Source organism: Chiloscyllium punctatum, chromosome 26 (assembly GCF_047496795.1).
Source record: "Chiloscyllium punctatum isolate Juve2018m chromosome 26, sChiPun1.3, whole genome shotgun sequence".
Lineage (NCBI taxonomy): Eukaryota > Metazoa > Chordata > Chondrichthyes > Orectolobiformes > Hemiscylliidae > Chiloscyllium > Chiloscyllium punctatum.
The window spans coordinates 32,389,928-32,403,936 of NC_092764.1; the positions used below are offsets into that span (position 1 = coordinate 32,389,928).

Genomic DNA, 14,009 nt, shown 5'->3' on the forward strand with positions numbered 1-14,009 from the left:
CCCCTTCACCTCACACTAGGGGCAATTTAGCATAGCCAATTCACCTAAACTAGGGGCAATTTAGCATAGCCAATTCACCTAAACTGCACATTTTTTTGGATTGTGGGAGGAAACCGGAGCACCTGGAGGAAACCCACGCAAACACAGGGAGAATGTGCAAACTCCACACAGAGCTTTCATAAAGTCATACTTCAACTACAGCAGCTTTCCTTAATAGTGAAAATATCTAATGCTTCAGAGCCTAATCAAGAGAATAAACGTGAAATAAAGTATGAATACGATCAAAAAAAGAGAATTTAATGAATCATAAAGGATGTAACACGATGAAAGGTTTAGGAATAAATAGTAACAGGAGAAGACCATGCAGCCTGAGATGGGAATTGAACCTAGGTCTCTGGCACTGAGAGGCAGCAGTGCTAACCACCGTGCCACTATGCCACCCATATTGCCCCTCTCACCCTAAACCTACGCTCTCTAGTTCTGGACTCCCCCACCCCAGGAAAAGGCTATCTATTTCTCCTATCCATGCCCCTCATGATTTTATAAACCTCTAGAAGGTCACCCCTCAGCCTCCGACGCTCCAGGGAAAGCAGCCCCAGCCTATTCATCCTCTCCCTATACCTCAAATCCTCCAACCCTGGCAACATCCTTCTAAATCTTTTCTGAACCCTTTCAAGTTTCACAACATCCTTCCAATAGGGAGGAGACCAGAATTGCACACAATATTTCAAAAGTGGCCTAACCTACATCCTGCAACATGACCTCCCAACTCCTATACTCAATACTCTGACCATACCAAATGCCTTCTTCACTATCCTATCTACCTGCGACTCCACTTTCAAGGAGCTATGAACCTGCACTCCAAGGTCTTTTTGTTCAAGAACACTCCTCAGAACCTTACCATAAGTGTATAAGAGCTGCTAAGATTTGCTTTCCCAAAATGAGATAAAATCAAACTTCATCTGCCACTCTTCAACCCACTGGCCAATTTGATCAAGATCCCGTTGTAATCTGAGGTAACCTTCTTCGCTGTCTACTACACCTCCAATTTTGGTGTCATCTGCAAACTTACTAACTATACCTCCTATGTTCACATCCAAATCATTTACATAAATGATGAAAAATAGTGGACCAGCACCGATCCTTGTGGTACTCCCTATTCACAGGCCTCCAGTCTGAAAAATTACCCTCCACTACCACCTTCTAACTTCAAGCTAGTTCTGTATTCAAATGGCTAGTTTGCTCTGTATTTCAGGAGGTCTAACCTTGCTAACCAGTCTCTCATGGGGAACCTCGTTGAACACCTTACTGAAGTCCATAAATATCACATCCACCACTCTGCCCTCATCATTGGGGCAGCACGGTGGCTCAGTGGTTAGCACAGTTGCCTCACAGCACCAGGAACCCGGGTTCAATTCCTGCTTTGGGTGACTGTATGTGTGGAGTTTGCACATTCTCCCAGTGCTTGCATTGGTTTCCTCCCACAATCCAAAGATGTGCTTGTCAGGTGAATTGGCCATGCTAAATTGCCCATAGTGTTAGGTGCATTATTCAGGGGTAGGGGAATGGGTCTGGGTGGGTTACTCTTCGGACTGTCGGCGTGGACTTGTTGGGCCGAAGGGCTTGTTTCCAGACTGTAGGGAACCTCATCTAATCCTCTTTGTTACTTTTTCAAAAACCTCAATCAAGTTTGTGAGACATGATTTCCCATGTTGATTATCTCTAACCAGTCCTTGCCTTTCCAAATGTGTAAATCATGTCCCTCAGGATTCCCTCCAACAACTTGCCACCACCGATATCAGGCTCACCGGTCTATAGTTCCCTGGCTTGTCCTTACCACCTTTCTTAAACAGTGGCACCACGTTAGCCAACCTCAAGTCTTCTGGCACCTCACTTGTGACTATCAATGATACAAATATCTCAGCAAGGGGCCCAGCAATCGCTTCCTCCAGAGTTCTAGTGTACACCCGATCATGTCCTGGCGATTTATACACCTTTAAGTATTTCAAGACATCTAGCACTTCCTCCTTTATCTGTTTCGGTGTGTCTATCTTAATAGAGGAAAAACAATGTTTTAAAAAGTCACTTTAAAAAGTCAAAAATGACAATATTTGAATCTGCAATGAAAAAGATTTTGCAGGATTACATATACTTATCTAATTCATTTAGATAATGACTTACTGTTGAAACACTCACCACCAATAAATGAGTAGTAATATGAAGGGGCCAGTGACAACAGTCTGCAAAATTCTCCAATCTCTGCATAACTTAACTAATCCTGGCAGCAACATCTCCCCAGCCACTGTAAAGGATCCAGCAATCACTGTGATCATCAGTCGGTGTGGTGGGTCACACATCTCCAACCCTGGAGGAGAAAAACTATTTTAAAACTGGTTTCACTGTCATAAAGGAAAAAGAAAGTCATTTTTTCTGCATGTAATGTTCTTTTTACAATTGAAAAGAAAACAAAACAATGAAAAGAAGAGGAAACACTGATGTCGGATCATTTTGTTTGGCTACAGAAGGTCAGAGATAGAGATGAACAAGTTAATAGATAGATCTTAAATATAGAGAAGAGCTGAAAATTTTATTTTTTGTGGACTAGAAACAAATCCAAGGCAACAAGGAAAGGTAGACCAAGAATAGGTTACAAGAAGCTGTGTTTGAGATGAATCAAAGCTTGTACAGAGGGAGGATGACAAGCTGGCAAAGCAAAAAGTAAAGCAAGTGTTGTGCAAGGTGAAAAATATGTTGAGGATTTCAATGGCATATAGGTTGAGGTAGTGGTATTATGAGGACCACTTGCTTTCATCTAGGTTGAAAATGCAATTGGCTCAGTGAGAGACGGTGGCATAAAAAGAAGGTGGAATGCAGTTGTGCAAAGGTGCAGTTCTTTGATATAGTGATAATGTCTCCATTCTGGACCCAAATGGCAGAGGTTCAAGTCCCACATGTCTGAATAGATTGATTAAAAGTGTATAAATGTCTTGTAGTTTACAGTAGTAGTGTCAAGACCTACCTATCCCAGAGGTGGATCATAATGTTTGAATAGGTTGATTAAAAATATCGTGGTGTGCATATCAAGAAAAAACAGGCAACACCTGGCGTGATTATTAGTAGGAGTTGTAAACTCTTTTGCAAAAATTAGTGGTTTCCACCAAAGTATTCATATATCTTTCAGAAATAGGCTTGGAGGTCCTCTAACATTAGTAGCAGGAGATGTCTGCCTGAAAGTGAAATGGGTGGTGCTTGGGGGAGGAAATCAGAGAGAGCGAGAGGAATTTCTTCACTGGTTGGAACTGTATCTCACAAAAGGAAGATTGATATCAGTCATCTCAGATCCAGGCCATCATTGCAGGTGTTCTAGAGATTCCTAAACCCAACCATCTTAAACAGTTTAAATGATCTTCCTTCCAAAAGGTCAGTGGTGAGGATATTCGCTGATAACAGCATAACGTTTAGCACCATTCTTGGCTCTTCAGGTTCTGAAGCAGACCATTTCCAAAAGTATGAAGACTTAAAGATATCTAGGCTTTGGCTGACCAAGTGGCAAACAAAATTCATGCCACTCAAGTGCCAGAAATTGACAGTCTCTATTGAGAAAACCTAACCACCGCCCCTTGGATATTCAATGGCATCAAAATCACAGTATCAACCACTGCCAACCACCTCAGGATTACTATTGACCTGAAACTGAACAGAATGAGCTTTATAAATACTGTGACTTCAACAGTAAACTAGGAAGCCTGTGCAGTGAGTAACTCACCTAATCTACTTGCCCAGCAGCTACCAACAACATTTTAAAAAAAAAAGGTAGAAATGTAAAGGACGTAAAACAAAACAAACATAATAACTGGACAGAATTTATCGAATACAGAGAGTTAGAATTTGGTTTATTGTCATGTGTACTCAAGTTACAAAAGAACAGGATTACAGTGAAAAGTGTATGTCACCAACAAATGGCACCATCATAGGTATAAAATACCTTGGTATAAAAACTTAGATAAAATAAAGAAAAATATTACACTATTTATATTTATAATGCAGCGCAAGTTAAAAAAAAAGTAAAGCTAAAAAGAGAAGACATTACAGTCTTTCTATAAGAGCTTTCATGTGATCTGACTGGGCTCCACTGGTTCCCAGCCAGTAGCCATCTTTACTCCTGGCGTGCTGGCTGCCATCCCCACTCCACTCTGTGGCCGCTGCTAAAGCATACGTGTGCCTGGGAGAAAAGTTTAAGCACAATGTACAAATTCTTTGAATGCTCTTTATTGGTATTCCTGGTTATTAGCACAGCATCCAGATAAATGGTGACCTGGGGTAGACCCTGTAAAATGTTGTCCTCTGCAAAAGGGCACAAGCTGATGTCCCCCAAATGGCAGTCTCATATATTGGTATGAAAACTTAGGGGTATTAATTGTCACACACATCTGGGACTTCTCATCTAGTCATAATTGCAGAAATGCTTGGCTTACATCCAGCTGTGTAAAAGACAGCCTGCCTCACTCCAGTCAATTTTGCGCACAGGTCCTCTCTGCAAGGGACTGGGTATTTATCCAGCTGCAGGAAGCTGTTTGCCACTTGCTTGAAATCCCCACAAAGGCAACACAACCCATTGGCCTTCAGAATCAATACGACTGGTGCTGCCCATTCTGCAAACTTGACTGGTTTGATGATTCCTTCACTTTTGAGAACATTTGTAGTTCAGGTTGAGGTTCTGGATGTAGGTTTGCTCGCTGAGCTGGAAGGTTCATTTCCAGACATTTCGTCACCCTACTAGGTAACATCTTCAGTGGGCATCAGGCGAAGCTTTGTACATGATTCCTGCTTTCTATTTATATGTTTGGGTTTCTTTGGGTTGGTGATTTCATTTCTGTGGTGATGTCATTTCCTGTTCTTTTCTCAGGGGATGGTAGGTGGGGTCTAACTCGATGTGTTTGTTGATAGAGTTCCAGGTGGAATGCCATGCGTCTACAAATTCTCATGCGTGTCTGTTTGGTTTGTCCTAAGCTGGATGTGTTGTCTCAGTTGAAGTGGTGTCCTTCCTTATCTGTATGAAAAGATACTAGTGAGAGAGGGTCATGTCATTTTGTGGCTAGTTGGTGTTCATGTATCCTGGTGGTTAGTTTTTCTGCCTGTTTGTCCAATATAGTGTTTGTTATAATCCATGCACGGTATTTTGTAACTGACATCAGTTTTGCTTGGTGTCTGTATAGGGTCTTTCAAGTTCATTAGCTGCTTTTAAGTGTGTTGGTGGATTTGTGGGCTACCATGATGCCAAGTGGTCTGAGTAGTTTGGCAGTCATTTCCAAGATGTCTTTGATTTGGGGAGAGAGTGGCTGGGGTTTCTGGACGTGTTTTGTCTGTTTGTTTGGGTTTGTTGCTGAGAAATCAGCGGACTGTGTTCATTGGGTACCCATTCTTTTTGAATACCTGGTGTAGGCAATTTTCCTCTGCTCTGCGTAGTTCCTCTGTGCTGCAGTGTGTGTTGGCTCATTGAAATAATGTTCTGATACAGCTTCGTTTGTAGATGTTGGGATGATTGCTTCTGTAATTCAATATTTGGTCCGTAGGTGTTGTTTTCCTGTAGACGCTGGTTTGAAGCTGCCCATTGGCTGTTCGCTCGACTGTGACATCTAGGAACGGCAGTTTGTTGTTGTTTTCCTCGTCTTTAGTGAATTTTTTGCCAATAAGGGTATTATTGATAGTCTTGAAGGTTTCCTCTAATTTGTTTCGTTTAGTGATGACATAGGTGTCATCCACGTAGCGGATCCATAGCATGGGTTGGATGGTCGGCAGAGCTGTTTGTTCGAGTCTCTGCATTACTGCCTCTGCTAAGAACCCGGATATCGGAGACCCCATGGGCATTCCCATTGGTTTGTCTGTAGGTTTTGTTGAAGGTGAAGTGTGTGGTAAGGCATAGGTCCAGAAGCTGGACGATACTGTCCTTGCTGATGAAGTTAGTGGTGTTTGGTGTATGTGTCTTTGGGTCTTCTTATAGTGCAGTCAGTGTTTCCTTGGCCAGGTTAATGTTGATTGATGTAAACAGGGCTGTTACATCAAAGGAGACCATTATTTCAACCTCTTCTATCTTACTGTCTTTGATGGTCTTCAGGAATTCTTCACTTCCAAGCCTCCTGATTTCTGACTCTACTTCTGCTCGCAAAACAATTGGCACTAGCCAGGTCTTGCAGAATCGTGGAATTGCTTCCTGGTCAACATGTAAGGTGGCCTCGCTCCTTTGATAATCCCTAGACTTTCCTGAGAAACTTCGGGTATTTAATTAGGATTTCACTCAGGCAGCCATTTTCTAATTGAAGATTAATCTTTCTCAACCAATTCCACCTCATCAAGCTTGGGCCCAAGCCTTTTACTACAAATCAGTGGTAACTGCAACAACTGCTTCTCACAGGAGACTAGAACCAAAGTTGTACCCTTAAGCTGTAATGGTTCCCAAGTAATCATTCTCAGCTTGCTGGAGCTCTTACGCAAACTTAATGGTTGGAGTCCAGAGCAAATCTTGTTAAAGACTGGTTCTGTAATCACTGAATCAGCTGAGCTGGTATCAACCTCCATTAGAATTGGGTGACCATCTAATGAGATGTTTATTTTTTGATTGATTCTGATTAGGGTGTTACGAAGCAATTTAACTACTACAAACCACATGTAGATGGACTTTCCAGGATGTGCACATTCTTGGTTACTGGCCTACAAGTTCTCTTACTACAGTAAGGCCTCATTGGACTCCTTTGGTGTCTCAGGTTCACACACTGCCAGCAACTATAATGACTTGTTGGCTTGGATCCTGAAGAACATTTTAGCCATTTCGCAGAGGCAGAACGTTATTTTGGCCCAACCTCCACTCGCGGCACCTTCCCCTGCAACCGCAAGAAATGCAAAACTTGCATCCACACCTCACCCCTTACTTCCGTCCAAGGCCCCAAGGGATACTTCCCTATCCGCCACAAATTCACCTGCACCTTCACACACATCATCTATTGCATCCACTGCACCCGATGTGGCCTCTTCTATATTGGGGAGACAGGCCGCCTACTTGCGGAACGTTTCAGAGAACACCTCTGGGACACCCGGACCAACCAACCCAACAACCTCGTGGCTCAACACTTCAACTCCCCCTCCCACTCCACCAATGACATGCAGGTCCTTGGACTCCTCCATCACCAGACCATAGCAACACGACGGTTGGAGGAAGAGCACCTCATCTTCTGCCTAGGAACCCTCCAACCACAAGGGATGAGCTCAGATTTCTCCAGTTTCCTCATTTCCCCTCCCCCCACCGTGTCTCAGTCAAATCCCTCGAACTCAGCACCGCCTTCCTAACCTGCAATCTTCTTCCTGACCTCTCCGTCCCCACCCCACTCTGGCCTATCACCCTCACCTTAACCTCCTTCCTCCTATCGCATTTCCAACGCCCCTCCCCCAAGTCCCTCCTCCCTACCTTTTATCTTAGCCTGCTGGACACACTTTGCTCATTCCCGAAATGTCAATTCTCCTGTTCCTTGGATGCTGCCTGACCTGCTGTGCTTTTCCAGCAACACATTTTCAGTTCAAGTGGTATTCCCCAGGCTCAGTCAGACAGGTGAGGATGTCCATTTCCATTGGGATATCCTTAGCTCAAATGCTCCATTTGCCACATTTTTTTTTTAATGACAAAGCCAGTTGTGCCTGTTTAAAGTCCAGTTGGGCTTCAGCTAGTAGGTACTTTTACATGGTTATGTCATTAATCCCGCATATCAGTCTCTCAGCATCCCAGTAAGAGTTAACCCAAAGTCATACATTCCACTGCCAGTGGTCTAAACCATCAAAAATTCTGATATGGGCTCCCCTGGTTCTTGAACTGCCAAATAAAACTGATAAAGTCTCAGAATTAGAGGCAGCTTGGTGTTGTAATATTCCCTAACAAAATCTGTCAATTCTTGAAAGGTTTTAGTGCCAGGTGCTTTAGTGAAAGTTAGGTCCTAATAAACTAAAAACTCTGAGTCCATAAGCAGTCAGAAGAATTACTCATTGCTATTCATCTGTCCTGAAAAAATAATTCATTTTTTCCACATCCTAGGCCCAAGCTTCGATGGCAGGATTGAACAAGTCAAGTTTCCCAAATAAAGATGTGAAAAAGGAATGCGTACCCCAGCTCAAAGACAATGGTTGCAAATTAATTTACTTCAGGACTGTATCATTTTCTCTCATCACCATTGGAAATAATTTCACGGAGGCTGGTATCCCGTCATTAAGTCACCTTTTACTTGCATGTGTGCAGTGCATAGCCTGACTCTGACCAGCTAGCTCACAGCTAGCTCACAGTCCCTCGAGTAACGCAAATCCCTGAGGCTCCTATTTTTTAAATCTTTTCTTTTTTTCTCAGAGTGAACAGAAAGGCTCCTATTTATTTATTTATTTATTTATTTATTTTTTTCTTTTACAACTCCAGGGTGTCAGTGGACACCCGCGTGCTCCTTCTCCAAGGACACCCGGGGGCGTTCCTCCTTTTTTTTTTTTCTTTTTTTTTTGCTCCTTCTCCAAGGACACCCGGGGGCAGGCTCCTATTTATATCTGTCAGCCAAGACTCCCTGATTGGCCCAGGTTAACAGGACCAATCAGGGATCTCATACTTAATGAGATCCACCTGGCCAACCTTATTCCAATCACTACATGTAGTATATAGCTTATTGCTACAAACCACAAATCTGCAAAACAAAGTCTCAAAACTAGAAAGGATTAGAATCTGTAATTTTTTTAGATATAGGCACACATTGAAAAACACTAATTTGTCATCTGGTCAAAACCCAAATTGCTGTATACTTACTTGCAATGTATATAGACAAAAAGAGTCCAGCTGATGCTAACCCACTGAACATATGGAACAGAACAAACATGAGGAAGTCCACAGAGATAGAAACTCCAATATGCTGAATAATTGATAGAATTAGCGAGAGAATGAATGTATTTCGACGGCCCAGTCTACAAGTAATAAAATAAAGCCAACATTTAGTAGTTTGACCTCATTGCATAAAGTCTTCCTCAAAACTTACAACTATAATTAAAACCAAATTTGAAAATTAGCTACAACTTCAATTCTTTGTTTGGGCCAAGCTATTCAGAAAATCCATTTTCCTTCCTTGATTTCAATAATGTGTAAATCTCCAGCTCAAAATATATTTGTAGTTCAAAAATGGAGAAATTCTTTACATCAGTGCTTACTAAGGAAAAGGAATCTGACAATGTAATCATAGAGACTAAAATAGTGGAAGCACTGATTAGATGTGAAAATTGATTGAGAGTTGGTGGTAGTTGAAAGGCTGGCTATGTTTGGATCATGAAAAATCATCTTGTCAGGCAGCTTGCACCCCAGGTTGCTAATCAATGTGGGTTTGGAGATAGCAGAAAGACATCCCTTAATTTTTCAAGCTTCCCTAGTTAAGGAGCAGGTGCCAGAGGACTGACATTAGCAGATTTGATACCTTACAGCCTTTCTTGAATAGCAGTTAAGTACTACTTAATAACTATAGGCTAGTTAGTCCAATATCAGGGACAGATACAGTTTTGGCATCCTTAAATTAGGAAAAAAAAATTGAAACAGGTACCTGGAGAGCTTTGAATCAATTAAGGAAAATGGAACTGTACAGGCCAGATCCAGTTGAAATAATTCAGCGTTTTGAGTAACAGAAGTTGATGAAGGGAATGCAATTGACATTTTTAGGAGGAATTTATGAAAAGTTTCGACATGGAAGGCATAAAAATGTGATGAACAAAACGGAGGCTTATGGAACAGGAAAGGCCAATATGGAAATATGATTGATTTAAGATTAGAAAGCAATGATTTATGGTAATGGCTGTTTCTATTTTGAACCACAAGTTGTGCCACAAGAGTCAATGTTCATTTGGAGCTTGGAAGACACTGTGGAACTCTAAAATTGAACAACTATACCCAACTTAGAGGTATGGTAAAAAGATAGGAATGATGAGTTGCCTATAACAGGACATAGATATGTTAGCAGAATGTTATTTAACAAAGAAGTGAGAGATATCCTCAGCAGAGGGACAGAGAGAAGTAATATAGTTTTAATACTCTAGTTCTAAAAAGTGAACAGTAATTGAGGGTCAGCTGGGGGACATGTGGCATAGATCCTCAAAGGTGGCACAACATATTGGAGAGAATGGCCAGCAACACACCTGGAATTTCTGACTTCCTAAATGGAGACATCAAATACAAAAGCAGGATATATTATGCTAAACCTATATAAAGCTGGAGTTACACCCCTACACGGTGGACGGTTCTAGTCACATTTCAGGAAAGATCTAAAGGTTCTTGAGACAGAATGCAATGGACATATGCCACAACGGTGAGAGATTTTGCTGAGGGTTGAGGAGTGTTGGAAAAATAGTATAAGCTTCGGATGAAAGTGCGGTTGTCCTTGGAGCAAAAGGAGATTGAGAGGATATTTACAGAACCAGACAAGATTATGGCAGCCTTAGATAAGAAAGAAAAACACCTCACATTTGCTCATGGAGCAAGGACTAAGGGACATAGATTTAAGATTCTGGACAAAAGAAGACACAGGGAGAAAATCAGAAAGAACATTTTTATGCAATAATCTGGAACATGTTGCCCATGTTGGTGGTGCAAGTGAAAACAATGATATTGAAAAAAGTAATTGGATGGATACTTGAATGAAATAAAATCTTGTAGGACTAATTGGATTGCTTCATGCAGAGCCAGCATGGATTCAATGGGGAAAATAGCCTCCTTAGCCATAAATGATTGAAATGACCTAAAAGTTTTCCTGCAAAATAAAAAGAGTCACCCTAGAATTGCCTATCAGGCAAATCTACTTGTCTTCACAGAAAGGATGCTCAAATAATTCTTCACTGGCAGATTGAAGTATTGCATCAATTCTGTTTTCAAACACATTTATAACACCATGCAGGTGGGCATAATGGTTAAAAATTGTTGAATGAACTTGGTACTGTATGGCTTTTGTAATACTGACAAACAAGTTGCAAATCAGTCCAAAACTGATCAACTGTGTACAGGATAAAATTGTGTCACTCCTGTATCATGATTCTCAAAACAGGAGGCTCTGATGTAATGACATTAAAAAAAAAACTTATGTATCTAGTTTTATAAAGGTTATAGATTTTGCAACACAAAATGCACATTCCTGAATATTATGCTCACTATATATCACAGAAAGCCTAAGAGGCCAAAAGCATGAAATCACAATAGGAAAAGAAAAACAACTTACCGGTCAGCAACAGATCCTAGGGCTAAATATCCAACACTCCAACTAATCTTGTGGCTCACTTGCTCCAGTGGAACCTTCCAATAGTTCTTACAAACCAAGTTCCACTTTAAAAAAATTAAAAAAGGTTTAATCCCAATAACAATGTATTTTTCATATCAATTCTTGTCTGTGTAAAAATCCAAGTAGACCAATATTTATACAGAATATTGTGGTTATGATTTTGTCATTGCCAAAAGTCCTATTATGTAACAGTCATTTCAATACTTTGATCTCTTCCACTTGCACACAAAGTGATTAAATAGAATTCCCTCCAGCTATTGTTGCAAATTTAATTTTTAAAAAATCATTTTGAATAGCAGTCAGCTCATCATTTCATGTTTTTCTAAAGCCCATGCTTCAAATATCAACGTCTTTTCTCTTCATACATATTGCGGGAACTGTGGAGCATTTCCACCATTTATGCAAAACTTGAAATAAAGTGTTTTGGAATATCTAAGTTGAAGAATTATTCTACTATTCAATGTCATTTCTAAGTGAACACGTTATTTAAAAAGGTGTGATATTGTGATTTTCATTTAATTTGGCTCAAACCATTTTTCTGAACCGCCTATAAAAGGTGTATCAAATATTAAACACTCACGTCAATACACTGGATATTTACATCGTGTGCAGTGTTTAACAAGGGTATTCTGCACTATAAACATCCTACAACAGTTAGAAATTTTGAGCATCTTGCTTACATACATACTAAACATAGAAGGCCGTCACAACAGACAATTAAGCGAAAAAGTTAATCTTTGAAAGCATGGTACAATAACTAAAAATTGACATGGATTGCACTGTAACTAACTTGTGTAGGTAACATTGAATATATGCTCAGTTGGTAAACCTGCAGGAGGAAATAATGTGATGTACTGTCAGTATGTACACTGAAAGCGTATGCAAAGCAGATGAGTCACTGGTTGTACAAACTACTCTCTTCACAGAACAGTTTAAAGTGTTGATGCCTTTCAAAAGTGACTGGAAAATGCTACAAGATAAATTTTACTACTCAGCATTAAAATGGACAATAAATGGTCATTACTGTACATCCCAATAAGGTATCCAAAAGGTATGGAGGTGCTTTATGTTCTGTCATCAATGCCAAAATGTTTAAAAATTTTACTCACAAATTAGACTTGAAGCTTCTCATTAATAATAGCAATTTTTTGTAATAATTGCATTAGTTTAACAACTTACATTGCATTCTAAAAGCTGATATCTTCAAAGCAAATTTAATGAAACAGAGGATAGTGTTAAAAACATATGGCCATTGACTTAGGAGGGGACTCAGCTTCGATTTTATTCGAACTGGAAAACTAGACCACTTGAAATTATTTAAAGCAGCTGGATGCTCGAACATACTTTAGAATCTCTTGTCCAGTAATAATACATCAATTACCCTCATCAACACCAATGGTCACGTGGAGTATATAGAGAAATTGAATTCACAGAGTGAAATCGTAGAACTAATTTCACAATATGAAAAAGGCCATGTGACCAATTATGCCTTTGCTGTGGTCAACATTTTTTGAAAAAAATTGGTTGCTTAGTGGACATATCCTTGGGACAATTGTTATGATCCAGCTAATGGTATTACAAGTCAAATTCCAAAGTGAAACATGGTTTTGTAAATCAATTTTAATTGTTGCATTTGGTTACTATAGTGGTTAGTCAGTGAACCGTTGCCAATGTTCTTTCACCCAAAAACACAAGTTATTTTTATTAAATACCAAAGAATCATACGTGGACATAAAAGACAATTTAGAAAGACCTAAACATAAACAATAATTCAAGGTTTCAAATTATTTCCCAGCAACATCTGGTATGACTTCTTCAGCACAGTTGTGAAATCAGTGTTGTACAGCAGGGAAACAGACCCCTTGGTCCAACTCATCCATGTTGACCAGATATCCTAAATTAATCTAATCCCATTTGCCAGCATTTGGCCTATATTCTTCTAAATGCTTCCTATTCATGTAGCCATCCAGATACCTTTCAAATGCTGTACTTGTACCAGCCTCCACCACTTCCTCTTGCAGATAATTCCATACACGCACCACTCTCTAAGAAAAAGTTGCCCCTTGGATCCTTTTTATATCTTTTCTCCTACACTTAAATCTATGCCCTCCAGTTTTGGACTCCCCCTATTCTGGCTTGGCTATTCATCCTATTCAAGGCCTTCATGATTTTATAAACTTCTATAAAGATTATCCCTCAGCCTCTGACACTTCAGGGAGAATAGCCCTCTCAAGTTTCAAATATTCTTCCTATGGCAGGGAGACCAAAATGGAGAGCAGCATTCCAAAAGTGGCCTAACCAATGTCCTGTACAGCCACATCACCTTCTATACTTAACGCACTGATCAATGAAGGCAGGTATACCAAAAACCGGTGACTTCACTTTCAACGAATCACGAACCTGCGCACCAATGTCACTTTGCTCGGCAACACATCGCAGGGCCCTACCATTAAGTTTCAGTTCTGCCCTGATTTTCTTTCCAAAATGCAACATCTCACATTTATGTAAATTAACCTTCATCTGCCATTCCTTGGCCCATTAACCGATCTGATCAAGATCCTGTTGCACTCTGGAGACAACCTTCTTCACTATCCATGATATTTCCAATTTTACTGTCATCTGCAAACTTAGCAACCATACATCCTCTATTCGCATCCAATCATTCATGTAAATTGCAAAAAGCAG

The 14,009-nt window shown here is 40.3% G+C and overlaps 1 protein-coding gene across 2 annotated transcripts in view; it reads right to left on the reverse strand.

Annotated features, from left to right (window-relative positions):
* slc22a31 (solute carrier family 22 member 31) overlaps nucleotides 1-14,009 on the reverse strand; it is a 73,472-nt gene that overhangs the window by 42,258 nt on the left and 17,205 nt on the right. For both annotated transcript variants that reach the window (XM_072596074.1, XM_072596075.1), the window contains 3 exons: nucleotides 11,265-11,368; nucleotides 8,825-8,979; nucleotides 2,197-2,365 (listed from right to left, as the gene is read on the reverse strand). In XM_072596074.1, coding sequence (XP_072452175.1) covers nucleotides 2,197-2,365; nucleotides 8,825-8,979; nucleotides 11,265-11,368 — 428 coding nt within the window. The remainder of the gene's footprint in view (nucleotides 1-2,196; nucleotides 2,366-8,824; nucleotides 8,980-11,264; nucleotides 11,369-14,009) is intronic.